This window comes from Perkinsus marinus (assembly GCF_000006405.1).
Source record: "Perkinsus marinus ATCC 50983 genomic scaffold scf_1104296929422, whole genome shotgun sequence".
Lineage (NCBI taxonomy): Eukaryota > Perkinsozoa > Perkinsida > Perkinsidae > Perkinsus > Perkinsus marinus.
The window spans coordinates 259,860-287,010 of NW_003216446.1; the positions used below are offsets into that span (position 1 = coordinate 259,860).

A 27,151-nucleotide genomic window follows, 5' to 3' on the forward strand; every position below is an offset into this window, starting at 1 on the left:
ATAATAATAATCAGCATCGCTAGTCCCCGCAGCAGTGAACTGTATTACACGGCGTTACGGACAGCGACGCCCACCACAGAAATGACTCCCCCACAGTATGGAACCATAAAATGACCACGCTCACTGTATCAAGGTTTATAGTGTTATGGGGTGCCGGGAGAAACGTGAGATGGAAGTGCGCTGTACGCAGAGTACTGTCGATTAGAATGGCGCGCGCTGTTTGCAGCTAAGGAGAGACCGCTGTACACGCAAACTCTTACAGCAAATCTCTGTCTCATCATGCCTGCTAAGCTTGGTATCAACGGTTTCGGTCGTATTGGGCGTCTGGTCTTCAGGGCCGCTATGGAGAATCCCAATGTGACGGTGGTCGCGGTTAACGATCCCTTCATGGACATCGAATATATGCAGTATTTGCTCAAGTACGATACGGTTCATGGCAGGTTCAAGGGGGAGGTCTCCAGTGCTAACGGTAATCTTATTGTCAATGGTCAGACTATTCACTTCTTCAAGTCGAGGGACCCTGCTGAGATCCCATGGGGTCAGGCTGGTGCTGATTACGTCTGTGAGTCTACCGGTGTCTTCACCACTTCCGAAAAGGCTGGTGGACATCTTGGTGGTGGCTGCAAGAAGGTCGTCATCTCGGCTCCTCCTAAGGACAGTACTCCTATGTTCGTCATGGGAGTCAATAACGAGAAGTATACCTCTGACTTGAAGATCGTCTCCAACGCCTCTTGTACCACCAACTGCCTCGCCCCTCTAGCTAAGATCGTCCACGATAACTTCGGTATCGTCGAGGGCCTCATGACCACCGTCCATGCTACTACCTCCACTCAGCTCACCGTCGATGGTCCTGCTAAGGGTGGCAAGGATTGGAGGGGTGGTCGCTGTGCTAGTCAGAATATCATCCCTTCCTCCACTGGTGCTGCCAAAGCCGTCGGCAAGGTTATTCCTGAGCTCAACGGGAAGCTCACTGGAATGTCCTTCCGTATTCCAACTGCTGATGTCTCTGTGGTGGACCTCACCTGCCGTCTAGCCAAGTCTGCCACCTATGATCAGATCACTGCTGCTGTTGATGCTGCCTCTAAGGGCCCTATGAAGGGAATTATGGGTATCACTCATGATGAGGTCGTTTCTAGCGATTTCACTCATGACAGTCATTCCTCGATCTTCGATGTGAAGGCTGGCATTGCTCTCAACGACACCTTTGTCAAGCTGGTGTCGTGGTATGACAACGAGTGGGGTTACTCGAATCGTTTGGTAGATCTAGTCGTGTATATGAGTAAGGTTGACGGTAACTGTTAGGCGATAACTGGTCGTTATTATGAATATTATGTTAAGGAACGATTCACCTTATTACTTCTTTTCCTTGGTCAACCCAAGTCGTCGTGATGATATAGAAAACTGATAATAGAAGTATTGATGGATATGTTATTGTCATGTTTCTGCCTAGTTGTTGTGTTCTCAGTAGAGTAGAGGATGATATGCGGCCATTTGTGTAACTCTCGTTGACATAAATATTGTTATTGAGAGTAAGGGCGGTTCGCTAAAGCAACAGGAAGGTTAGAGAGGGGGTCTTCATTGTGCGAAGGTCTCTGTCTCTAGACTGCCTTATAGTTTTTATGTTTGATTAACATGGTCATGGTGAACGTGTTCGTTGCTGTGTTGGCGAGTTGTAAATGCGCATCCAATGTTGCGACGTGGACGATGCAAAAGAGGCTCGGTGGTGGTACACGGGGTACAATTAGATTGTTGAATTTAATGCTGCACTCGCCATCTCGTTCGAGATCCCCAACACCGAGCGTGCTCAGGCGAGGTGGTGGAAGTAAGCTTATTTTTAATAGCAGTGAGGATTACCCCTGTCCTGGTCAGCTTCTACTCCGCCTTTGTCGAGTCGGAGTCGAGGGTCTCCGTTGGTAGTGATGATCAGACCTCAGCAGTCGAAAGGGCAGGCGGCTCGTCGGAGGGATATACCAGTAGATCCAGCTAGAGTGAGAGCTCTACCCATTGTGGACCGCAGTTACTAACGAACGACTTCCTTATCAACGTTGGCACGGCGGCTCGGGTGGATAGCCTTGCTGGATGGAACCTCGTGTTTGAGGAAGGCGTTAGCCTATCCCACACCAAGCGGCTCCGGATGGCCACGCGAATATTCGGTCCTCCGCTTGGGGAGGCACTGGGAGCTGCTGGCGATAAGGTTCGTGGAGGGGGCAGGGGGAAGAGGTGATGCTGTCGAGTTAGGTACCCATTTGTAGGTGGCTTATCGACTTGAGTAGCAACTCCGTCTTCACTACGCCTGCTGTTACCTCTCCTACTGTTGATGAGCAATCACAAGGGGAAGGTCTCCTCCGGATAGAGTCCAGGCCACCGGTAGGTGACTGCGGTGCTGTCGGGTTGGAGGACCCTTTCCTTACTTCAGCTGCATGTGACCTCAAACCTTAGTAGAGTCGTGGAACTCTTTCTAGGGCAAACACTATTGCGGTCAAACCCACCGTTGACAGCTACTCCGAGGCTATCTAATGCCAGCCGCTCGGGGCTGTTGTTCGTCCCTGTGGAGTCGACATCTGCACACTGGGGAGGGGGTGCGGGGTGTAGTGTCACTCAGAGCTCCTCGTCATTCATTGACGTGCCGGGGGTTAGGGCACAGCAGAGGGTTGTGGAAGGCACGGCGGAGGGAGGGGCTGCCAAGTTGACGGTTACATTGAGGAATGCACGGATGCAGCTCAGTGTATTACTCTCTTACATGTGCTTCCGTTCGTAATCGCTTGCCTCAGTCCTCTTGTCCTCTATTGGACTTCATTCGGACGGTTGTTGAGCTCCGTCGGGCCCAGCGAGGCTTCCCATCTGATGCACCTGGGGGAGAGTGGTTGCCTTGTGGAGAGGAAATCGCCGATTTCAACCGGTTTCTAGAGTAATAAAGGCGGTTACTCTGGGGACGATGGTAGTGTGAATCTCTTCAGTACGGAGGTGAGAGTCGTTCATGGGAAGGAGAGGGCCTCTGACCGACGACGCCCAAGAGGGTTGGTCGTCAGCTGTGACCACACTGGGAAGAAGATGTACTACACAATCCTGCGGATACGACGATGCTCTGAGGAGCTAACGATCGATGGACGAGAGATGCCCTTAAGGGAGTACTACGAGACGTATCGCATGGAGGGAAAGAAGGATTGGACATGCGTATTAAAGCAACAGGAGGGGGAGGGATTGATAGTAGCGGAGGACTGGAAAGGGAGGGTTATTCCTATTGAGGTAAACAGATGAGTCACCGAAGGGTCAGGAAGAGGTGCCTTCCAGTTATGCCAAGTAGAGGCCAAGCAACTGCTCAGTATGAAGCCCTTGACAGTGTTGACGTCGGAGCCCCCGAAAACCTCTTTGTCATCTGTGTGGTTATTGAGAGAGTGAGTACCACAGCAGTAGTCTGAGGGATATCGATTTCAGGCGTCTGGCCTCGTCTCTGCCGTTGCTACCACGCGGTAAGCAACAACGGGCAAGTCCGTCCAATGCGGCCTCTCAGAATGCCGCGCTGGAACCCGATCTCGAGGTGGGATTGATCACTCTTGTTGGTCAGCTACGCAGGGAATTTCAGGTCGATGTACAGCGCCGGCCTCTTGCAGTTAAGGGGAGGCTCTTGCCTGAGGTGACTCTAGAATTCAGAGATAAACAGAAACCGGTGAGTGGCGGGATCTTAATCGATCATCAGGGCGAGCGCGATACTCAGATGCCATGCTCCCAAGGGTCCTGGGTCATCACTGGGCAAGAATTCAAGCAGTGTGCGAAGTATAGAATACCATATGGGGTTTTGGAAGTCGGGGAGTGCGGGGGCGTGGCTCCCTTCTGTGAAGCTCTTCGTGCTGTTGCTGACGGGCACGGGTTGAAGTTCCAGGATGAACCGGTGAGAATCATTGACATGATTACTCGGACGTTGGCCTTTTTTAGAAAGTTCAATTGAAGCTGGATCATCCAGGGTTCACTGAGGAAGGAGATGTGAATCGATTAAGGGAGTGGTGTAGAGGTCAGCTCGCCGATTCGAGTCCAGCGGTAGGTCTTGGTGACGAATAATGAGTCTTAGAGTCTTCAAGATCCTATTGATCTTCCTTCCTAAGAAGAGTAGACGGCCGTACTGCATAGTGAAGGATTTGGTCGACCGTATTGCTGGTATTCCGAGCCAGGTGGGTTGCCTCCTCTTCCTCTGGGCGTGGCAAATGTGACACTGGCAGGTTATAGTGTCACCATCGTCTAAGAGGACCATCAATCAGTGGCAAAGTATTATGTGTGAGCTGTGCTGTAAGGTGTGCTTGAAGGAGCCCCAAGCTGAGAGCCCTGATGAAGGTAGTGTCCGGTCTTAGCACAACTATAAAGTCTATGGCGTTTCTAGATATGGATGGAGATGAACCGTCCCTGCCCCCGCCGAGCCCTGGAGTTCTACCCAAGAGTCCTCCTAGAGCCCCTCTTCATGGTGGCGTTGTTGCAGGGGTACCCAGAATGACACAGCAGACCAGGTAAGAGAACTAATACTCGAGTGAAGTGATTGTAGTTGTTCCGAGCTGTGTTTCATCAGTCTATTCGCGATGCCTAATGGTCGTGGTGGGGGAGGTGAGGACCGATCGTTGGTACCTAGAGGGTGTATGGTTATGGCATTCACGCTTGAGCGGAGCGAAGCAGTTGGAGGCTTTTGGATTGCCTCTGCTGTTGGCAGTGTAGACAATGATGTGAGCTTTTTGCATCGTTTTGCGATCACTAGACTTGCTTGTGGTAGGTTAACCTCTATGCTACAGCCTCGTCCGTTCAAGACACCGGAACGCGGATCCTGGATATCGAAACTCTCACTTTTCGTCTCCTCGAACGGTTCTACATAATCAACTCACGCTTGCCTCAGCGGATCATCGCCTTCCGAAATGCATTCCCTAGTGGACGGGTAAAATGATCTCTTTGTTCGAAAGAGATTCATTTTGTCAACTTATTAGTTTTTAACGCTCCAAACGGCGGAGTTTCGAGACATAGCGAACGCTATCAGCGATCGAGTGACGCAAGCTATTCTGCTGAAGTCGGGCGCGTTCGGAAGGTGCTCCGAGAAAATGCGCGATCGTTTGGCGAGGGAGAAATACTGGTAGGTGGGACCGTTGGTGTCTACTCTCATACTGGGTCTTCAGCCCGAGTTTCACACTTATGTCGGTGTCTCATGGGTCATCGCAAAGTCTCACGCTTTGGTGCGAGAAGCCGCAGGACTGCGACAGGAAGACCGGGAACGTGCCTGCAGGGATGATCGTTGATGGAACGGTTACGCAACCCAACATCCTCAACTTCTATCTGGTCTCTCAACAGGTGAGCGTCGTCGACGTCCTAGACTATAGTTCTATTACTTTTAGTGTCACACCGGGACTGCAAGACCGACCCACTACATGTGTTTGCACGATGATAACTACTCCGATCCGAGCTTACGAGCTGAGGAGCTGCAGCAGATAGTGTGGAGTTTGTGCCATCTCAGTGCTAGGTGTACTCGAACGACCAGCAGACCAGCTCCACTGGTCTATGCTGAGGTAAGGATCATATTGCAGGTGGGGGGTCCTGTCATCTTTCCTTAGGCGTTGGCCAAGCGAGTTGATTGTTACCTTGAGGCAAATAACGATGAAGCTCGAACGGTTGCAGCGGCAAATGCTCTCTTGCTGGTGGGTGGAATATACTCCTATTGTGTTGTTCTTAGTGGCTTATGTTCTCAGGAGGACGGATTGACTGATAAGTTACAAGGCCTGAATTTCTTCTTATGAAGCTGCTTCAACTAAACGTTCATTATCATTCACGATACCATTCTCACTGTGCCATTATCGTAGTGTCTGTTGTCAATTGATGGAAGGGCGCCGACCGTTTTGTAGTTGCCCTGATAGGCGAGCGAGATGTCGTTTTGTCATTTTGAAACGGTAGTGGTTTCAGCATTTGTCGAGCTCTGTTATTCACCGAGTAATCTCAAGCGATCTGTTCTGATATGGTTTCCCATCGACACGTGTTCGCAGGGTTCTTTGTTATTTCTATTCATGATCGGTATCCTCTTATCTCTCCTTCCTATTCTAACTGTATCATTCATCAGGCGGGCCCAGGAGTCTGCTACGATGTGGGATGAGTACTGTCAGTATCTCAATGGTCCCGCCAGTGCCTGCGCCGGGTCGAGTTGCACCCAGGGTGGGCAGGCTTGTGGTGATGGACCTCCCTTGACGACTACTGTTGGTCCTGAGGTCGGTGACGCTGATGAAGTCCGAAGGGCTTGTGACAGTTACTGTCAAGTTTTGAACGGTGCCGCTTCCTTTTGTAAATGGTGGTTCGAGTCTCCTGTCTGCCAGTACGGTGATCATCCCTGTGGTACCATGGAGATCTGTGGTGCTCCTCCCCAGTTTGATCGGCCCGTTGGTGATTATTCATCTGAGTGGCACGATTACTGTAAGGCGTTGAATGGTCCTAGTAGTCGTTGTGATGGTACTTGTACTAGTGGCGGTCAGCCCTGTGGCTCTGGTCAGATCCCCTCTCTCGAGGTCACTACTGTGGCTCCACCTGTTGTTACTACTGTAATGTCTCCCCGAGCTCCTGATGTTATCCCTGGGAGTAAAGTCATCGTTGGATGTGATGACTATTGCAAAAGACTAAACGGCGAGACCTCATTCTGCAAGTGGTGGTTTATGGATCCGGTGTGCCAGTTTGGTGATCAGCCTTGTGCCGATGCACAAACCTGTAACTCCGAGGGTGTTCCTATGGCTGCCCAAGTCGACCCTGTTCCTCCAGTGGACACCATCTCTTCTATCGACACCATGCTTCCTGTTGAAACTCTCCCACCGGTTGACACCATACCCCCAGTCGACACTGTCCCTCCTGTTGATACTCTCCCTCCCGTTGAGTACGTTCCCCCATTCGATGACGTGCCGTTGGTTGACGCTGTGCCTCCTGTGGACAACTCGGATGGGTCGTCAGACCCGACAGCTCCAGGCGATGCTGTACAGCAGACTTGTGATGTATTCTGCGCTCAACTCAATGGAGAGAACTCCTTCTGCAAAATGTGGCACACCAATCCTGTATGCCAACACGGTAATCAACCTTGTGGTACTCTGGACCTTTGCGGTGAGCCTGTGAATGGTGTCAGTGTTGACGTGAGTCGAGCCCCTGCTGTCTTACCCAGTGGAGATGGTCAACATTATGCCGAGTGTGACAAGATGTGCCAGAGCCTGAACGATGCCACTTCTTACTGCAAATGGTGGATGAATACTCCTGTCTGTCAACACGGTGATCAGCCTTGTGGTGATGCCTCCGTTTGCCAGTCCGAGACGTGGCCTTCTCCCCCGGCCCCTCAACTGCCCCCTGGTGCCCATTCCGAGGCGTCTGCTGAGTGTGACACTATGTGTAAGGAGTTGAATGATGATAGTTCTTACTGCAAATGGTGGAGATCAGTGCCGGTGTGTCACGGCGGAGATCAGCCCTGTGGCCCTGGTAGCTGCAATGGAGTCGCTGTGGTATCGACTCGGCTACCATACTCGATGCCAACTGAGGTTGTCGTCATTACTACTCAAGCTCCTCCTCCTCCGCCTCCGAGAGCTGTCACTGATGCCCCTGTCGTACCTGTTGCTTCTGGAGCCCATTCGATGCCTAATGCTAAATGCGATGCATACTGCAGTGAGTTGAACGGTCCTGGGTCCTACTGTAAATGGTGGAAGGATATCCCCGTTTGCAAAGGAGGTGATCAGCCTTGTGGCGCAGAGGTCTGCGATGATCCAACCACTCGTTGATGCATGATTGGTCTAAGTCCCATTTTAAAGTATACAGTCATTCAAGTAGTGCAAGTCGATTATATATATCCACAATTATCACGAGTGCCACCACAGTTGTGGTTTTGATAAATGCACAATGTTTTTGGTATAATTTAAAGCGGTAATAAGCTGATTTCTACTGTTAGAGTGTCGTGTAAAGTTCACTCGGCCGAACATATGAGGACTAAGAGAGAGCCTTCCCTCTATGGTGGAGATCTCATCTCCCTAGACGCTCTCTGGGTCCACACATTTTTTTGATGGGCTCCGGTGTGGAATTGATAATATGCTCCAAAGAGTTGGCCGGTTTTTTCTTGTACTGACCCCATAGGGTAGCAATTGTCTTCGACGTATTATTGAGTCGCAGTCATAGGTCGTCGCAGGATGTCGGGAATTGACGCTATTCCGACCACTCCGTTCATAGATACTTCGGCAACAATGTTTCTACCATTCTGAGATCAACACTGATTATTCCTATTCTATGGGGGCAACACATTATACGTCTTCGCATAAGGAACAATGGAAGGCTTTGATGAGGCAGGGGAAGAACCCTTGAGCCTTGCGATAACAACATGCACACCAACTACCAGTACTATGTAGTATTAGACGTTAGACGGTCGTGGGCAAGAAGCCGGCAGCAATTCCGACTTTACCGTTCAACATCGAGATGGGAATACTTTGCTACGCGTTATTGCCTCACGCGCCTATAGAAGTTGAATGATAATGTACACACCACATTGTCATTGTATTCCAAATAGCAATCACAGCAATCTCGAAACTTCAGCCCCACACGGAGTACACGGAGCGGCGCTTCTTAGATTACTATCGACGCCCAGCCACGGTTTGAAACTCGGCTTGCGTGACAAGCACACCCAAGCCGCACTATCTTCGAACACAACTCCGTATCACTCCACGAAAACAAGCAGTAAATGGTGGCTTCTTTCAAACGGAGCGATGACATACACAGTTGTTCGCCTTGTACCAACCAGCGTTATGGAGACTCCGTAGGGTCGATCGCACCATCTGAACACCAAAAGCAATTGATTGTCGAAGCAGCTACTAGGTACCTCTTCTGCGGCGTATCTCGGCCACCACGTCGAGAAAACGTTAACGCTGACTGAGAGGCCGATACGACCACTCTTTGGGTGGATGTTGTCTTCCGGTAGAATCCTCACATCATGAAACCAATTCCGGGGGAAGTACAATACATCACCTGAAACAAACTTGACCACCAACCGCATCATCGAATCACCTTCTCGTAAGACGACCTTCAACGCCTCTTTCTGAACGTCAGCCAACTTGGGCCATTCTTTTCTCCAATCCATCGAGTAAATATCCACATCACAGCAACGCGTACCGTCATCATATTTACCATTCACATAGACTGACTCCCCCGCATCAGGGGGGGAATAAAATGACTCTCTTGACACCTTGTAATTGGACTAATATGTTGTCTTCATCATCAGAATGAACACCTGTGGCCGTCACAGCTGAGGCTCTTCCAACCCACATGTAGAGAGTATTCTTATGGTGCCCGGAAAACACCTTCTCCAAGATTGGTGAGAATTTATCAGCCAAACTGTGAGGCACCGACAGTTGCTTTATATACCCCTTCACATCTCCTTCGACATACTCTCGCATACTTGTCGATGATTTACTCGTAGGCGTCGCTGCGCTCTTCAATCGACAGACTCAACGCTAACCTCGAATCGCCGAATTCCTTCACGAGACTATCCCCACTGAAGTCATATTTAATTTCATCAGCCAAACCTCTGAAGACCATCGGGGCATTCAGTGTCCGCACATACTCAGCCGTTGGCTTCTGCGTGGCCTCTTCCACATCATTAACTCCGCCCACAAATGATACTTCTACTGGACTCATTTTCAATCAAACTGCTGCCTCAGAGGTTCATTACATCGTCTCGTTAGGCGAAGATTAGTTTTCATCTCCAATGGTGTTATCGAAGCTCTTCCACCCCAACTGCATAACGCAATTTCCACTAAGTCACAGAGGCCAAGGTGCCCTTAAACATTTGTGAAAAGAAGTCTATTGAGTTTCCCCTGCAGGGAAAAGCTTATCCACGGCCTCACGTTGAGAGTCTGTCAACGATTCCGGAAACTTGATATCCATTTTAATCTGCAGAGAGCACGATAAGACCCAACCCGACGATCCGCGACTGTCCTTACATATAAGTCGCCATAGTCACTGTGGCCACCACCCTCCACTTTATGAGGCATCCCTTCTCCAGAGATCTTCATAATTTCGAAAGGTTGGCAGATCTCCCCAGGTTGTTTCACCAAGCGGACCTGAAGACTTGACTCCCCATCCCCCACGATCCCCTGCTTTACCTGATGTCCATCCAAATGCGACATACTCCTGTCGAAGCCAAGAAGGGCCTCCTTCAAGGATATCTGCGTTGCCGTCCGCAGGTCATATCCATTCTCCCGTATAAACCTCCGATCGTTGGCTTGTTTAACGGTTAAAACTAAATTACCGGGGATCTGCCCCGGTCGCTGGTCACTCATCCCTTCGAAGACGATCTGACAAGACACGGTAATCCATCATCACGAATACGCCGCGGAAGTCAATACAGCGGAATAATTTCACTATTAAACCGAGCGACACAGGAATCTGCAACCTTCTGAGGGAAGCAGTCAAGCGCTATGCTGACTCCGATAAGATAATTTTGTCCAGGAAGCACAATCGTGATTATGTGTGGACAAATAAGAGGGTTATTTTGCAGGTGGCAAGAACGTGTTGAGTCGACACCTCTTCGTAGACGTATGTTCATCATTACCTGTTCGCCATCCACCATTCCTTTCTCTATGTTCACCTCGAGCTCAGTGTCCTCATTCTTACATCTCTCCCGACTCGGCACTTGCTGCTGTTGTTGAACGAAAAACCCCGGACCAACCTGATGCCCACATCGTAGCTCACCCACAGCAGAGACGCCGACTCACTTGCTGCTGGACCATTTTGATTTCATCGGGACACTTCCCACAACCCCGACACTTCTCAAGATTAGGTTTCTGTCGACATCCAGTGCACACAACACGACGATTGACCCTAATATGTTCCTTAGAACCAGTGTACCTATAAATCTTGCCCTCTTGCAATTCCTCAACGCCAATTTCGTCGACTCCTCACAGCTTCTCCAAAGAGACTTGGTAAACCACATGACCATCCTCGCCTCGCGGTATGTCTCCTTTTTCCATCGCTCTCACTGATTCCATGCCGCCCATATCATACAGAAATTTCTTGGCCTATGAGAACAGGGCAATCGCGCGCGCCCAAATGATCGATTTGGAAACTATTACCGGATCTGACAATATCTCATTGGCCTCACCGATGCGTGTAAATTTGCGATGCGCTGTCGGATCTAAAGTAGCAGTTCTCTGACTGTGAGGTGCCAGGTTCGATCCTAGCGAACGATTCCTCACCGTTTCCAGTCTTATCAGGATGATATTTTATAGACATTTTCCTGAACGCTTTCTTCACAGAGCTGACATCGGCCCCAGGCTCCAAGCCAAGATCCGCGTACCTTAGAATATTACTAGTAGCGCGCGCCATCTCAACCCTCAACTATCTTACAGGTCCCTCCGAGCATCCTGTATTTCTGTGTCAAAAACCTGCGCGAATTCCGCGTGGACGGGTTCACCATCCTCCTTCCTCTTTCCGGTCAAAGTTATCTAAAAATACCACTTCTAGGAGTCGAACCTCAATCCTCCTGAATACCAAACACGAAGCCTAACTACTACACCAACCCTCCGTACATTGGGAAGTTCCAATTCGAAATCATCATCGTTCATGTCCGGAAGATGATCAGCCTTAATCTCGTGTAGGCCAGCTCTCCTGCAGTGACAATAATCTCAACCTGGCCATACCACGCCATCTTCAACTTACTTTCCCCACATGATGTAGATATTCCCATTCTTATCAGCACTCCATCTACACTGTTTAGTCTGTGGCTGCAGACACTCATCCGTTGGCGCTACGAACATTCCGTCCGATTGGAAGCGGACCCTCTCCCAACTGAAACTCATAGAAATCATCTCAACGACGACTGAGGCCCTTCATTTTATCATTCTCGATTTTCTAGACTTCCCCTCGAACGATTTAGGCAACCCGTCCGCAGAGATGTGCCTACTTGTTCCACATCCACTCAGTTCCCTTCAACCAATCCATAGATTTATGTATCTTAGAAGTAACGCCTTTAGGAAACTTGATCGGCTTATATTGTTGCTGCTGTTGAAAGCCGCCGCCTGAGGACAGCGGAGCGATGCAAGAAGTAATGATTATCCACCGCTATTCCACGACAGGAAGGTAAGCGTTTACTACCTCCAAATTGGAATTGAAAACTGCCACCACCGCCACCTCCTCGCTGCCCTCCCCTACCACCACCGAAGGCTTCGTTTAAGATGTCCTCCAGGAAGGCTAATGATGGTTGGATGACGACAGTGGCCAGGAGCAGACCAGATAGAAGACGGCTCATTGTGGACAAAAACTAGCTGGAACAACGGTGAATAGGAGAACGTACAAAACTCAACATGACCGAGAATACAAGGGAAAGGAGATAACGCGATATCATGCACATTTATTATCGTCTGATTTCAACAGTCTATAGATCTCATCAAGAACCTGAACAATGTCAGAAGATACGTCCCGTGGATCGTCGGCTTCTTCTATGCGGAGTACCTCATCTGGTGGACATTCCTCATTCGCCACAGCCAACTTGAGGGCTTCTCTGAAAACCTACACGTCTTGAGGTCCAGAAAGGGGAGAGCAGCCTCTCATGACTGTATGTAGAATACCCATTACCTTAACTACGTTGATACCACTGCTGGCGCTGACGAAGTAGAAGGGTAGCTTGTGACGCGCCGGGAAAGCGAAGTTACGCTGAGGGACACTCTGGACCGATCAGAGGTCAGTGATCGCACCTCCGTTACGGTCATGTCGATATCGATTTTATTTGCGACACAAATCGCTGGAACATCCTCAACGTGTTGACGGAGTTCACCGAACCAATCCTGACTGACAACGGAGGGAATCAACTCAGGTACTGTTTTCAATTGAGGCGGATATGAGGGACTGTGAGGCTCGATCGGATGGGCAGTTATTAACGTTGTGTAATGGAGCACGCGAAAACTCAGACCCAGCCCATAGATTCTATAGGTTTTCTCTGAGTTCTATTCTATTCTATTCCATTCTCTTCTATTCTATAGTATAGGAGTGCAAATCGACGATCCATACACTCTTAACGGATACGTCCCTCCCTCGCTCGAGCCCGAGCGAGAGATGCCACAAAAGGAGCATGAAACCATGCCTATGGGCTTGGATTCTATTGGAAGACTCGAAAAGCCATCGATTGGGAAATCTCAATATGATCAAATTCATGACAGAATGACTCGAGAAGCCTCCGTGGAAGGATCGGGTGGAACAACGCTTTCCCAGGGAAATTCCCACATACAAATGCCAGAGATCTCTGACAGGGTTTCCACCTACAGATGTTTGTAAGTTATCTTCCTGGTGATATCGAAGACCAGTATAGCCGCATTAGCCTTGTAATAATAACTTGGATGAAGCTTGTTAAACTGTTCCTGTCCCGCTGTATCCCACAAGTCTACCTTCCATTGCCGTCCATCTGTAGAATGGTGGCCAACACACCTCCACTGCGCCACGAAATAACACTACCTTCAGTGGCAGTGGTGTAGCGGAAGAGGTTGACCGCGTAAGTGGATAGTTGCCGTGGGTTGTAGTCGTCCAACAGGAAACGTTCCACAAGCTTGCTTTTCCCGGACGCAGAGTCACCTGAAGATTCCTGTCTCTGCTCACAAACACACGTAGTAGAATCTAGCATGCGTTATGCCATGCTCATCCGCTAGAAAATTCGAATTACGTTGGTGGTGGAGTTAACGGTATCAGGGAGAAGAAGCTGATCCAGGAGCAAGCGGCTTGAATTTGAAGTTAAAGTCGAGGAGTTTTGTGATCATCACAGATCTTTACTTACCGAGTAATATGATTTTCAGATCTGCTGGTGTCATGTCATCCTCGGCGTATTCTTGTCGATGTTCAGTTTGATCGAAATAAGACTGCGACTCGGACGTCGCCATGATGCTAAGTTCAGACGGGACTACACTGTGAAGGCTGCACTGCAAACGTTACAGTGAAGCAGTACAGCAACTAAGGGAACACTGAGATGCCCAAGTATCTCTTCGATCTACTCACGCTTTGATCGAGAATCGTTGCAGTACAAAAGATTCGTGGATGCAAGAAGCGTGCGCCCAATAATTCGCCCACTGTGTGATGATGATTTCTCGAGGCTTGACAACTCTGCTATAGTTGTCGCTTATTCAGACGAGGATTCGTGATTGATCCTGTCTACTTTTCTCTCTCGTATACTCATTATCAGACTTATTGAGAAATAGTCAAGAACTTATGAGATTACAAGATATGTCTGTGACGCGTCCGATATTCGGTTCTGAATCAGAACTTCTGATCTGTGACGTAAATCGGGAAGTCCGTAATTTTGCAGCTCGTTACATTTCGAGTATCTTACGTACTTCAGGGGTTCTTATTTGGATCTTAATCTTCGGTCTATTCCGTCACTATTACTCCGATATGGATACGAGTTCTAGTAGAGAAAGCGATGTTGGGTTGCACGCGAGTCCGTCGTCGATAGCTTCTAATCGAGAGTCTGCAGGGGAGGAAACCGTGTCGCTACACACTGTTCCAAATCTATAGGATTCGACGGCATTCACAAAGCTGCTTTGTGCTCCAGAACTAGTTTTCATCTTTTAGTTATTTCTATCCAATGAGATAGAGAGTTTTCAGTTCGTCATCACAAAAGCTACCCACTGCGTCTACTTCATTGGTAGCAACTTTCAAGACGAGTATTTTGCCCGGCCTCCCGGCCGGGCGTGGAGGACGAGCAGTTTGTCTTGGGCGACGATGGTGAGTCTTTGCTTACCCTGCCTTCTTCTGACCCTCTCCTTATTTCAGGTATTACATTTGAAAAGGTTTGGGCCTATCGGCCAGAGCTTCCAGTTATCATTGCTCCTTCTACGAACTGTTTGTGTGGTGTTCACGCGTGGAACATTCGAGGGCTGGTGTGAAATGTTAGTATAACCGACATGATCTGCTAAGTTGTGCTGACTTCACGTCAAAGTTATTCTGAGCGCTCGAGTTACAGCCGAACCTGGTCGCTGCCACATCGCTGTGAAAGATTGGAATGGTAATCAATGACAGCAAGTCATTCAGCCTACTTGAACGTAATGATAGCATTTATCCCGTCATTCCTGAGGATTAATGAATCATACGGGGGATAAGAGGAGAGAATGAACGATACCTTAAAGGTCATAGTATCAAGTTGCCTCTCTCAGGAGGCCGATGGAGAATGATACCTACTTTGGCTTGAAGTCTTCGGGTAGATTAGCAATGGCCTTATAGAGAAATATGTATCAGTATTGGACGCTTGCCGTGCGTGCGCTACGAGACGTGTTCATATCAGCTCAGCTGCCAGGAGGTTCTCCAGTGGAGGATTGTGGGATTACTCCATCGTCGAAGCGCATTGAGATGCTTCCGATGGCAGACTGCAACTAGCAACACCCTTCCCGGAGAACGCTCCAGGTTCGCATCAGTAATATATGGGTCGGCTCCATAAATCGCTAGGTTGTGGAGTCCTTCCACAGGGAAGCTTTAAGCGCCCCTAGCAGTTCGGTGAAGGAGCTTCGCCTCCGCCCAACAAACTATTCAGAGAGATGAAGACACGCTTCGAGACCCTCTCGGGATATCACTGATGACTCGTCATCACCGTCGCCTTGACATGTTCCATGTTGCTTCCTTTTCACAAGGCCTATGTAGTTCACGAATGCAGCCTTTGAGAGATGGCTAACAGAGGGCTCATCCGAGAGGGCAAAAATCAAGATAGGATTGACCCCTCAGACTGCCTAATGTCCCCGACGAACCTTCATCCCATTGGTTCCCAGAACACGAAAACTAACACAGGTCGGAGTGTTTGCTCGACCCTGCCTGGAGATCTCTCAGGCCACTTCAAGTCTTATGTTGATGTCCGCGTTGTGGAGCTCCGCAGATACGCGTTTCTAACACCTTCCGAGATCATGCAAGTCATACAACTGGAATGGCGCCTCGCACAAGAGTATGATCACCGGTCTGAGCCGAGAGTATCGAATTGTAGATCTTCTGGTTGCAAGGAGGGTCCGCGAAATAAACGCCCGCGAACGGAGGAGTCGGGACAGCATGGTTGGTTAACATGAGCCCTTCTCCTACTCACGTCAGCTGTAGGCACGCCTATCATCCGCTTTATCGAGGAAAAAATTCGAGAATATCGCGCAGCAGGGCAGATTAGCGATAACCTTCAAATTAGCGACGAAACGCACTGTGCGCTATGGGAATGGAGACTGAATGCAGAGATGCCCGAGGTTGGAAGGAATACCGTTTTTTTTCTGAGGGATCGGTATTCTTGCAGCGTCCGAGTGGCCCCACTGCATTCTCTGTCAGTGATGAACAAGAACCTGAAGCCATTCAGTAAAGAGGGCTCACGGATACATTTGTGTGCACTGGTTGTAGATCAACAGAGACCGATGGTGTAGAGCTGAAAGAAAGTCTCAGCGACGAAGATTCCAGCCAACGCATAAAACAGCGTAACGTAAATCCTGCATCAGACACCGTCGACGCTGAAAGTCACGAAGATAGCCGCTCAGTAGGATTGCTGAATCGCAGGGACTTTCTTCTTTGAAATTCTCTCCTTCGTGAACCTCCTCAGGGACTGGAATCCGAATCCGGAGCGTCAGTAGGTTTGAGGAGCTCGAAATGGACAGTAGGTTCCAACAGGGATTCTTTTGGTTTATTAATTCTCTTCCAGGGAGAGGAGGTACGCGAGTTATTGAGAGCTCATTCAATCCATGGAACAGACTTTAAAGCGGCTCTTGACTCTGGAGCATTCACAACCTGTAACCAGTCCTCCATCGCCATATATTCCACGATACTCCCTAGTTGGCTCACTTGATGATCAGTTTCTCAAAAACGCGCACCGCACTCTCTCTCAGAGGGAAATTTGGGAGACTTAGAAGCAACCCTCCAAGCACATCATGAGTCTGTGGTCGGGTGGAGCATGAATGTCATGTTTCCATTATAGAGGTGTTGGGTTTAGTCTAGTTCGAACATAAAGCACGATTTCGATGAACATGCGTAAGGGGATCGTTTCGCGCTAGTTCTGGCGCGGTTCAGTCTCAGGACCCTTGGCGGGGGATAACGAGCGGTGCTGTATGATGCATGTTCTAGGTGAAATAAAATTAGGGTCGTACATTGGCCTCATAGCAACAATGATACTATGGTTGAATACTCTGGGCGGGACTTGAACCCGCAACCTTTGGATTAGAAGTCCAACGCTCTATCCGATTGAGCCACCAGAGCTGGTGCTAATATTTTCTAGCGTTATTCTACGTTCTTAGTCCGAGCAGTATGTTGGATAGCACATGAGGTTGGAGCTACGTTTCGAACCGAAAATATCACTTGCGTGCCTGTGTGCATGCATGCAATCTCACCATTATGGCTTGTTATCTTGTAATCATGCAGAATGTTCGGATGACTACCATACTTACTGCTGCTCAAATCTCACGTCTACGGAAACCGCTGCGACTACCTTAGGCCCATCAGATGCTCTATGCGCATCAAACTTCTACTTGTCTTAAAAACCTGTCTAAACCCATCTCTAGGTATGCGCTGCCAGACCCATACGCTAGAGACACAAGCGTGCATCACGAATTTTCCTTGCGAGACTAGTAAGTTATGCGTTAGCCCTTAGACATATTAGCCGTCATGTCAAACGCATCGTAACCGAATAGAAATACCATAGGGAACGCAACATCAACCTTGACTGTCACTTCATTTGCTTGTTTATACCCTCCGTCTTGATCGTTGGTCAGCTGTCTTCGTCTCCGAGATGGACAAGAACCTCTCTCTTATATCGCTTGATGAATCATCGAATTCATCACACTCGCATGCACGCCCTCCGTCAACAGTTCCAGTAGTGCGGGTACTAGCAATCTGCAGTTACCTTTGTTGAACTGACAACGCAAGACAGTAGACGAGATATGTACATGACACGATTGTCATCAAATAACACGCAAAAATGTCACGTTATAAAAAACAAATACTCAACCTCTGCTGTCCCTACGTTACCCCGATGGGGTGGACCCGACGGCACTAAATAAATTATAGTCATGCATGATGATGTTCCAACTTAGACGGGGGCAGAACTCGAGGAGGAGCTACTGCTGTTTCCAGCCACCACTGGAGGCGCTTCTAAACTACTGCATTTAGTGTACCATTGTGGGACCAACTTCTCGCCGTCGGGTATTCGGCTGAAGGCTACTAATTCTTCTTGGCTAAAATCAAACAGAGGCGGCAGAGGCTTTTCCGGAGCCTCTCTGCCGAACACTCCTGGAGGCAGCGTAGTGGACTTCAATCGTAACTCGTCGAAAAACACTTGGGTCAGAGCCTGCGTTGTTGTGATGCGCTCGGCTGGGTCGTATTTCAGAGTGCAGCCAATCTAAAAATACAAAATCAACGAAAAACAACATAAAAACGAAAAACAACTTACGAAGTCAATGGCGTCCGGCGCCGTTTTTGATCGAAACACTTTATGCCACGTATGAGCTCTGATGTGAGGGAACTTAAATTCAGTGTAGTTTGGATTCATCGCCAATAGCTGTTCCTTCGTGGGGGTACCTACAGCAAACAATACCAGGAAAGCTTACTAGTCATCAAGAAACCTACCAAGAACTTTAATAACTTCTACAAGCTGGTCTACGCCACTTTCGCCAGGAAACAGAGGCGTGCCGAGTATCATCTCGGCCAGCACACAACCTGAGCAGATGACTATACACTCGAACGTGGTAACCTATCGTGACTCACCAGTACTCCACGTGTCGATGACACAAGTATACTCACTGGCACCGAATATGAGCTCGGGGGCGCGGTAGTAACGACTGCAGATATAGGAGACGTTTGCTTCGCCTGGGATGAGCCGCTTCGCCGAGCCGAAGTCGCATATCTTCACTCGATGTGTTTCACCACAAACCAGAAGGTTCTGTGGTTTGATATCTCGATGGCAGATACCGAGATTATGTAGATAGGATAGAGCTCGACAGACTTGATAGCCATACAGCTTGCAGAGGAGTAGAGGCACTTGACGCTTCTGTTTACTGTAATACTTCACCACTCGATACACCGTGTCCGACATATAGTCCATGACGACGTTAAGGAAGAGTTCATCAGGTCGCTCACCATTGGTATAGAAAGCATGCCTTAGAGTGACCTGATGAGGTAGAGTGGACTGATAACGGCAGCAGCTAAGACTTACTATATTGGGATGCTTGAGTTCCCTCATTATGTGTAGTTCTCGATTCTTATATCGTCTATCCTGGAAGACCTTCTTGATGGCAACACTCTCATTCGTGTCCACCACAGTGGCTTGATACACTATGCCAAAGGAGCCGTTACCTGCAACAAAGGTAGAGGAAGAGGTTATAGTAGAGGATTACCTATCACTCGTTCGGCGTTGTATGTATAGGCGTTCGGGTTCTTCCCTGAGGATGAGTAAATAGTCCAGTTCAAAAGGTCGAGTGCTACCATCTGCCGGATCAATGAAGCCTTCAGGTAAGTCCATACTCGGGAATGAGGAGAAGGCTAAAGATGAATTCGTGATGTGAATCTTATCGGCGTTACTGCGCTGTTAAACGCAGCGCTCGCCAAAGTGATCGATAATGATTCTCGGCAGTGTCGAGCGTCTCTTTGCTGTGCGTAGGGGAGTTACAGGAGGGTAGGGCTTCCAGTCATTACATACTTTACTAATAGTCACTGCTTAGGGTCGCAGTAGAGGGCTCGTGGCACTTACCTTAACCTTCGTTGAATCTTCCACCCCCAGCCACAAGAATCTTCCTGGGCTGATCAAATGGCAGTTTATATGTTTGTGGCAGTGTTTTGAATAATTTTGCGGAATTATGTCGGGAACTGGCTCGGGATATGATCTTTCGGCGACGACGTACTCTCCAGATGGGAGGGTCTTCCAGGTCATATCTTTGCATCATATAAACTAGGTCATAAAACGTATCCTCTTAGATTGAATACGCCCAGAAAGCTGTTGACAACGGCGGCACTGCTCTCGCTCTGTGTTGCAAGGATGGGGTACTACGCGGCTTGTATCCGCTGTATTACTTAACTCGTTTTAGGTCGTCTTCGCTAATGAGAAGTTCCTCTTGTCGAAGATGTTGGTTCCGGGCACAAATAAAAGGATTTTCCCAGTCGATCGTCATGCCACTCTGGCCATCTCTGGGCTTGTGGCCGATGCTAAACAGATCGTTGAAAGGGGTAGTAAAGGGAGCTCATGCGGATGACAACTTTTCCAATGCATATCATTTTCGGGGAAGCTCTTGTATCGAGAGTTGAGCCGGTGGAGTCGCTTATCATCCACCATCCTATAGGGTATGAAGTGCCCTAGAGATGGCGAGCTAATTGCTCTATCCCTCGGGCTTGTCCATTCCCCATGGGACTGCTTGTGGTTTTCAGCGAGAGAAGAGTGCTCCCAGTATAAGCAAGTTTACTCGACTCCTATACCTGGACCAGTATTGGCAGACCGTGTAGCTATGTTCATGCATATGTACACGCTTTATTGGAGTGGTAATAGTGGAATGGGTTAGAATGTTAGGCCTCTATACGGGAGGTATCACGTTCAAATATGAGGATGGTTCTTTTGTCTCAGTCCGGCCCTTTGGCAGTACTGTCCTGTTGGGTATCTACGACGAAGTCGAGGGCCCTCAGCTGTACGGCATCGACCCCAGCGGGACCGCTATTAAGTTCAAGGGGATCGCTGTTGGTAATAGGAGTAACTCTAATCCTGTTGAAGACGATATCAATTCCTATCGTGGTGGTTAGGTAAGGGTCGTCAAGCTGGGCGTACTGAAGTCGAAAAGCTCCTGCCCGTCGATGCTTCGATCCCTTATGTGAATCTTACTTGTGAGGAGGCCAAGTTCTACGCGGCTAAAATCATTCAGAAATGTCATGATGACAAGGTGAGGGAATCCTGAGGTTGATCGAACAAGATACGCAATAGGTTGGTATATGTATTCTATTTCAGGATAAGGATTACGAGTTGGAGATGGCTGTGCTATGTGATGCTAGCGGAAAGTCGCATAAAATGGTAACATTGGGAACTCGCTGAATTCACTGACTATTGGGATGTGTGCAGATTTCTCAAGAGGAGGTCCATCAACTTCAAGAGCGGGCCAAGAAGGCGATTGAAGAGGAAGAGGATGCACAGATGGAGCAGGACTAGTTCGTGGTTGCTATCCAATAGGTCCCTGGTTCGATTCCCCGGAGTGACTCCTATCCCTTTATGTGTAAACACTAAATAGTAACCGTTTCGATACTCTCAATACCTCTATGACTTTGGTTATCTTCAATGCCCGGCCTCAGGAGGGGTAAGAGGCCACTACGCCTCGCTCTCGTGGTTTCAATCATGCAGGGAAAGTGAGGTTAGCCTTGGTTTCACACTTTCGTCTGAAATAGTCTGTTATTATAGGTTTGTGTCGTATCTTGGTGGAGGGTGATTGATATGCTCAGTATTGCTATTATGTTTTCTATCAGCTGATTATGCCCCATCGTAGTTTCCAACCCCCAGCTAGAGAGCAAAGGCCGCCGCCCTCTTATCTACACCATACCTCCATACGCTCACGTCAGTTGACGTTGCCATTGGGGGCTGTGTCGTCTCATAGTAGCACTACTGAGGGCATCATCGCCAAACGCTATGTGTCTAGGAAGCCCTGGGCTGGGATATTAGCTTTAATGTAGGCCACAGGGGTAGAGGAGGGGCCAGTCTAGATGATCACTACCTTCTTTCGATGAGATTCAGTCGGGAGGATGTTGATGTTTGACCTTTCCACTGTGGTGATAAGCTGTTTGCGATGTGATGATATAACGACTAGACTCATGGGCGCGGGTTCGATCCCCCGCAAGGGGATTTTCAGTATCACATCGTTTCGAATAGTTTAAATACATAGAAAGGACTGAGGAAGGTTTTGTATCCCATCGTAGAATACACAAATTATGAGAGTGACTTGTAACATCGTCGTAGTGATACATCGATGATAGAAAATGACTTTAAAGCTGAGTAGCTATTCCCCCAGACAAGTAATTGCCTCAGTGTGGTATTACCCCTCAGTTACTTATCCTGGATTGCCTTGCATGGTTATGCGGCGTGGACGGCTGTGACGTGTCCGAATAAAGACTTTCATCAGTTCGTCTGGCCCCTAGCACTCATCCCTACCCTCCCCTGTGCCTACTTTACGATCCAATTGGGGTGAGTTCTTGTGAGTGCCAAATCGTTCATGTGGTCTCTCTTAGATGTGTTAGGAGTTACTCGAAGGCTCTGTCGGCAGCCTTGGGCCTCTACCCGCTTTTTTTGGGTCTGAAGTCTTTATCTCGGTGTAAGGTAGGTAGTAGGGGGGAAGTGCATTGCATATCCATGCTGGAGTTGTTATTTCATCGGAGAAAAATAGTTGAAAATCTGCTGAGTAGTGGAGTGCGTATACTGCCACTGTGTGCCTTGTCCATGGGTTCGGTGGAACTACTGGCTAGTTGATCTCTCGAGACCCATACCATTCGGAAGGGCGTCGTTTATATATCCTACAAAAAATATGAGAATGCTCTGATCCTCTGTCGTATGTTGATCAAAATGTGGAAAATGCTCGGAAAGAGACCGTGCCGAGAATCGAACCCGCAGCCATTTCTAACAATTTGAACGCCGTTTATTTGTCCCGAAGGTCTAGTGGAGGATCTCATATCAACAGCAATCGTTGGGGCCGACTTGTTCTTCTCAGGATACTCCCAAATTCGAGGAGGTCCAAGCCATACAAGCAGCAATAGGGATAATGCCGAGTCTAGCACTGTTCGCCAGCATCCTTGTTGCTGTAGAGACGCCTTATGCCAATATACGGGACAGTGGATTCCGATACTATTCTGTAGTACTGGTGATCATATCAACAGAGTTTACTCTCGTTTATCCTCAGTTGCCGGGCCCGTTAGGCTCGTGGTCGGCTGAATGGATGCAGTATCGAGTTGATCCGCAACTTGTACTCGATGAGGAGCCTCTAAGGTAGGACTATTTTCGTGGCGCGCGGTAGTCATCATCAGTGCGAGTGTGCTATTCTTCGCATCCCATTTGATGATACGTCTTCTTGTGTTCAGGAAGGTGTCGATATGGGGTATTATCCTCACCGGTATCTTTATGGGTCTGCTGCTCACCCGCTCGCAATCGGACAAATCCGTCGTCCCTGAGTCTTTGGTAATGCAGCTGATATCTCTACTGTAAGTTATTATCAAATCGATCATCAGGGCGAGCGCGGATGTGGTAGGCAGTTTGTCATCTGGTGGTAGGTATTATTCCTGTTGTACATGTGCGAGGACGACTCTCATAGTGCTATTCCTTTCGTCGGGTCCCTCTCGTCGGATCGCTCCTTGGAACAGCTATAGCGTGCTCCTCAGCATGTGTGTCGCTGTTGTATTATGTGTAAGGAAGAGGGGGGGACAAGAGCAAGCACCGTATTATTTGTTCCTCGGAGTGCCCTATCTGCCGCCCTATTGCTCCCTTTCAGGCGCTCTCATTCTCAAGGGCTCGGTCTCAATCTGGCGTAGCAATCTCTGGTTTGGTTGCTTTGGGTTGCTGGTGGACCAGTAAGTATCTTTGCGCACAGCGAAGGATTCTGCATAATTGGAATCACTGATAACTCTGATCAATGTTTGAATCTTACGATATAACTAATTTCTTAGAGAGGCATGCATGGAGGACTGTTTTAAAAACGACGCTCCCGGGGGTAGAACCCGGGACCTGTTCGGCAGTAGCAGCGAGTTTTGGTCTCCTATGATAGGAGGGTTCACTGTAATTCTCCGATCCCCACTCGCGGCTCTGCCGCGAGCAGGAAGGAAACCGCCCGCTCCGCCGGCAAGGTTCATTATTATCCGCACACTGTCAACCCTAGAATGCACGCGTGCACTATTTTTCACGTACGCGCGCGCAAACAATGTCACTCTTGATTAAACGGAACCGCCGATATGCGAAAGGCCAAGGACCTCGGTCCGAGGTAGCGTCATTAGCAACACTGCGTCCAAACTCTTGAAAGGTATCACCCAAGTATCATATCCCACTATACTCAGAAAATTTTGAAATGCCCTGCGTCAGTAACTACGCTTCGAAATTCAGCTGGCTCCGTATACGCAAGGTCGATGGTAGGGTGGAGTATTGTTGTGGGGAGTGCTTGGACCATGAAGCCTCCGGCAAATGGGCAGCTTGGAGGACTTGTGATGCATCGAGGTTCAAGAAATCTGATCTGACCGACCATGAGAAGGCCATCCAGAATGGCAAGCATAAGTTCAAGCAGCTCCCTGTACACGTAGCCTTCAAGCAGATCATTGCAAAAAATGAGGCTACTGAGGCTAGTCGCATGGCCGAAGAACTCCTCCTTGTTAATCCCTTGGCCGACCTAGCACTCACTTTGGCTATCGAAGAGGTCGCGCTCCTCAAATCCGAAGCTTTCTTACAATGGGCTGAGAAACATGGGCTCAAGGTCACCAAGCACTGGCGCTCTGTTAATTATGGTTGGCAGTTCATCCAAGCGGCACATTCCATACAGTTGGCGGATATTAAGGTCTGGCTTAGTGGCCATAAATTTGGCATAATAGTAGACGAATCAACCGATATCTCGGTCACCAAACAAATCATTCTCTACATCAAATCGAGGGGTCAGACACGATATGTCGGTCTCCGAGATATGCACGGTGATGGATCAGGTGAAGCCATAAAGAATGCTGCTGTGGGCTTGCTAGAAGCTTTACAGTTGCCGAAGGAGGATCTTATCTCGGTCACATCGGATGGGCATCAGCTATGGTGGGAGCTAAGTCTGGTGCGGGTGTCTTACTGGAAAACTGGTGCGGGGGCCCTTTGAAAAAAGAGCACTGTATAGTGCATAGGGTAAACCTCACCACGGGCGACGTATTCGACGCCAAGACCTGTACAGATGGTGATGTCCTACGTATAGCAGCAGACGTGGAAGCTTGCGTAAGGAACAGATATCCATTTTCAACAGATCAACTTCGAATCGCGAGGAGCTGATTAATATTTCCAAACAGTACGAGCGATTGCATATGCCGAGATCGTGGTGCGAGACAAGGTGGCTCTCTCGATATTCGGCCATGAAATCTCTGTGGCTCGGAAGACCCGCAGTCCTGGAATTTCTCACATCGAATTTGTCACGTCGGTTCTCCAATGAAGCTGCTGTTATTCTTCGAATGCTCGGTGAGCAGTCAAACGACTTCGAGGGAGTGTTGGATACCATGCGAATAGTTTACTTACTCTCGATTAGGCTACAGAAAGCCAATATGAACCTTTGTAGTTACTCGCACAATTACCCCGCACGTTTTACCAACGTGCGGATGCTGCGCTAGGCGACTTGATCGACGACATGGAGTCTGATGATGCCAGAAAATTCGCCGTGTTCATGCGCAAGCGCTTGCGCGCACGCATCCCAGCCATGTCAACCGCCCAAGAGGCACAGGTACTACCTGTGTCTCTTGGGCGGCTGACATGGCTTCACATGTCAGGTACACGACTTCAGGCTCTTGAATCCGGATTCTGAGGCTGCTGGTAACCCTCTGGTTGGTAGCGTTTTTTCGAAAAAGCTGATCACCAGGGCCGCGCATAGTCACTGGTCTATCCATTCGAGGCACTATGGCTGCTCCGAGGAGGATTTCGTCACAGCATTCAAGAAGACCAACCGTCGTCTCTCTAGGCAGGCCCATGTGAGAAGGATTTATAATGAGCGGCTCCTTGATATAGAGCTCAAAGAGAAGCCTGACGACAGGCAGCTGAAGATCTACAGACTGGTATTGGAAATCGAGTCCTCCGTGGCGGTTGACTCCTGTGAAGCTGAACGTGTGTTCAGCGCTTTGCAGCGCATCCGCTCAAAAACTAGAAATAGACTGCAGGGTGTCAACCTCGATGCCGCTATGTCGCTATCCATAAACGCGACCCCTGCCTGCGAGGAGGTGGTGAAAGTGTGGTCAACAATCAAGCCTCGTCGTAAGAAGGTAGCTGCTAAAAGGGCCACCAAAAGGGATAGGGACGGTATACCAGTCGCTAGCTCCTCGGATGAGGAAGACTTCGTGTACGACGATGTACTTTTCGAAGGGAACACCGACGAGGAATGTGACCCTATTGACGAGGAGCATGAATATAACCTTATGCTGCAATCTGGGTATCTCGTTTTGGAGGAAAGCGACGGGGAGTAAGTGAGCTATTTATATTGTTTGAGGGGCTTCAAGCCCAAGCCTCGGGCTCGATAATCAAGCCTTGGGTCTTAGCATGTGAACGCGATCCGAGGTGTGCGAACACCCAGCGCCGCTGACTCAGCATCCTTTTTTTGGTCGTCAGCGGTGTCAAGGTATCTCCGTGGCGAAGGCCCCGCCTGTCGGAATAAAAGTTTTCCCCTGAATATTTCTCTCGTTGTCAATCACGAGTCCCACTAGCATCAACGGTGAGCCACATTAAATACATAACAGAGTCAACCCCATAAACGAACACATTCTAATATTCCGCGATCTCATCACGGGGTAGGGATTTTCCGTTTTCACCTCGATGACAAAGTATACCATTTTCCGCGCGGAAAATTGAAAATCGCTTACAGTGAACTCCTATTTCACTGTGAAATAGGAGTCCTATCGATCGAACTGAGGTCTCTCTCTCGTATCTTCCTATGCCGCACAGGGAAGGTTTTTTCCTCTCTTACAGGTTGGCGAGCTGTGAATGCCTTCGATGCCGAGGAGTGGGAAGCCTCATCTTCTCTGTTGGGATTCCTGTCGCAATTATGGGGTTGGGAAAACGTCCTCTTTCTGGCGATTTGTTATATTACGGGTGAGCGTGGGGTAGGAATATATATGAACCTTCGATTCGGCTTGGGGAGGAATTGCACTGGCCAAATTTCCACCTTTCTGCTGCTGTGCAAGACTGTTTGTATAGTAGACGTATCTGTAATAACCGCAGCAACATGTTATGCATTATTGTTGTTGTTGTCAGATCCGAGCAACACTCTGGTAGTGCTGTGTTGTCTTGGTGGCCTCATCTTGGAGCGAGTGTTGAGGGAGTGCCTCGATTTGTCTGTTAAAGGCGATAACATCAGCCGTCATCAGCAAGAGGAAGTTCGTATAGACAATCCTACTCTCAATCAAGCGTTGTTGTCTGCGTGAATATCGATCACAATGGCGCGCGCTTTTGCAACAGCAGCGAGTGTAGGATATGTATAAT

At 48.9% G+C, this 27,151-nt stretch overlaps 9 protein-coding genes and 1 non-coding gene across 10 annotated transcripts; 5 read left to right on the forward strand and 5 right to left on the reverse strand.

The window, feature by feature from the left end:
• Window positions 1-279: 279 nt before the first annotated feature.
• Window positions 280-1,439, forward strand: Pmar_PMAR028678 (glyceraldehyde-3-phosphate dehydrogenase, putative; the record flags this gene model as incomplete). Its single annotated transcript, XM_002787371.1, has 1 exon — window positions 280-1,439. The coding sequence occupies one exon, from the start codon at window positions 280-282 to the stop codon at window positions 1,300-1,302; it is 1,023 nt and encodes a 340-aa protein (XP_002787417.1). The 3' UTR covers window positions 1,303-1,439.
• Window positions 1,440-1,743: 304 nt separating this feature from the next.
• Pmar_PMAR028679 (eukaryotic translation initiation factor 2c, putative) lies at window positions 1,744-5,772 on the forward strand. Its single transcript, XM_002787372.1, has 22 exons — window positions 1,744-1,822; window positions 1,870-1,973; window positions 2,018-2,194; window positions 2,239-2,367; window positions 2,417-2,725; window positions 2,772-2,908; window positions 2,958-3,246; window positions 3,292-3,395; window positions 3,436-3,538; window positions 3,584-3,667; window positions 3,716-3,889; window positions 3,934-4,035; window positions 4,077-4,166; window positions 4,215-4,326; window positions 4,373-4,496; window positions 4,556-4,706; window positions 4,754-4,912; window positions 4,962-5,104; window positions 5,148-5,319; window positions 5,364-5,534; window positions 5,580-5,663; window positions 5,715-5,772. Exons 1-22 carry the CDS (start codon window positions 1,759-1,761, stop codon window positions 5,760-5,762), a joined length of 3,030 nt encoding a protein of 1,009 aa, XP_002787418.1. The 5' UTR covers window positions 1,744-1,758; the 3' UTR covers window positions 5,763-5,772.
• Window positions 5,773-6,026: 254 nt separating this feature from the next.
• On the forward strand, window positions 6,027-7,760 carry Pmar_PMAR028680 (hypothetical protein; the record flags this gene model as incomplete). The annotated part of the gene is made up of 1 exon (XM_002787373.1): window positions 6,027-7,760. The coding sequence occupies one exon, from the start codon at window positions 6,027-6,029 to the stop codon at window positions 7,758-7,760; it is 1,734 nt and encodes a 577-aa protein (XP_002787419.1).
• Window positions 7,761-9,432: 1,672 nt separating this feature from the next.
• Window positions 9,433-9,660, reverse strand: Pmar_PMAR028681 (hypothetical protein; the record flags this gene model as incomplete). Its single annotated transcript, XM_002787374.1, has 1 exon — window positions 9,433-9,660. One exon carries the CDS (start codon window positions 9,658-9,660, stop codon window positions 9,433-9,435), a length of 228 nt encoding a protein of 75 aa, XP_002787420.1.
• Window positions 9,661-9,784: 124 nt separating this feature from the next.
• Window positions 9,785-11,349, reverse strand: Pmar_PMAR028682 (chaperone protein DNAJ, putative; the record flags this gene model as incomplete). Its single annotated transcript, XM_002787375.1, has 8 exons — window positions 9,785-9,915; window positions 9,966-10,085; window positions 10,128-10,319; window positions 10,577-10,693; window positions 10,740-10,872; window positions 10,927-11,042; window positions 11,097-11,158; window positions 11,220-11,349. The coding sequence occupies 8 exons, from the start codon at window positions 11,347-11,349 to the stop codon at window positions 9,826-9,828; spliced, it is 960 nt and encodes a 319-aa protein (XP_002787421.1). The 3' UTR covers window positions 9,785-9,825.
• A 1,014-nt stretch (window positions 11,350-12,363) lies between these two features.
• Pmar_PMAR028683 (rab2, putative) lies at window positions 12,364-13,889 on the reverse strand (the record flags this gene model as incomplete). Its single annotated transcript, XM_002787376.1, has 7 exons — window positions 12,364-12,417; window positions 12,475-12,531; window positions 12,598-12,675; window positions 12,717-12,810; window positions 13,282-13,420; window positions 13,471-13,587; window positions 13,787-13,889. The coding sequence occupies 7 exons, from the start codon at window positions 13,887-13,889 to the stop codon at window positions 12,364-12,366; spliced, it is 642 nt and encodes a 213-aa protein (XP_002787422.1).
• Window positions 13,890-17,137: 3,248 nt separating this feature from the next.
• Pmar_PMAR028684 lies at window positions 17,138-17,211 on the reverse strand. The gene has a single exon. It is a non-coding gene; the product is annotated as a tRNA-Arg (tRNA).
• Window positions 17,212-18,040: 829 nt separating this feature from the next.
• Window positions 18,041-19,434, reverse strand: Pmar_PMAR028685 (protein kinase 3, putative; the record flags this gene model as incomplete). Its single annotated transcript, XM_002787377.1, has 6 exons — window positions 18,041-18,349; window positions 18,401-18,528; window positions 18,577-18,666; window positions 18,715-19,117; window positions 19,163-19,302; window positions 19,344-19,434. 6 exons carry the CDS (start codon window positions 19,432-19,434, stop codon window positions 18,041-18,043), a joined length of 1,161 nt encoding a protein of 386 aa, XP_002787423.1.
• A 342-nt stretch (window positions 19,435-19,776) lies between these two features.
• Pmar_PMAR028686 (proteasome subunit alpha type 3, NTN hydrolase fold, putative) lies at window positions 19,777-21,188 on the forward strand. The gene is made up of 8 exons (XM_002787378.1): window positions 19,777-19,871; window positions 19,921-19,986; window positions 20,031-20,169; window positions 20,368-20,478; window positions 20,561-20,674; window positions 20,734-20,870; window positions 20,936-20,998; window positions 21,047-21,188. Exons 1-8 carry the CDS (start codon window positions 19,803-19,805, stop codon window positions 21,131-21,133), a joined length of 786 nt encoding a protein of 261 aa, XP_002787424.1. The 5' UTR covers window positions 19,777-19,802; the 3' UTR covers window positions 21,134-21,188.
• A 52-nt stretch (window positions 21,189-21,240) lies between these two features.
• On the forward strand, window positions 21,241-27,093 carry Pmar_PMAR028687 (hypothetical protein; the record flags this gene model as incomplete). Its single annotated transcript, XM_002787379.1, has 14 exons — window positions 21,241-21,278; window positions 21,465-21,644; window positions 22,019-22,156; window positions 22,201-22,288; window positions 22,677-22,817; window positions 22,866-22,951; window positions 23,044-23,163; window positions 23,451-23,486; window positions 24,086-24,739; window positions 24,823-24,910; window positions 25,245-25,406; window positions 25,453-26,056; window positions 26,639-26,761; window positions 26,924-27,093. The coding sequence occupies 14 exons, from the start codon at window positions 21,241-21,243 to the stop codon at window positions 27,091-27,093; spliced, it is 2,628 nt and encodes an 875-aa protein (XP_002787425.1).
• Between the last annotated feature and the right edge of the window lie 58 nt (window positions 27,094-27,151).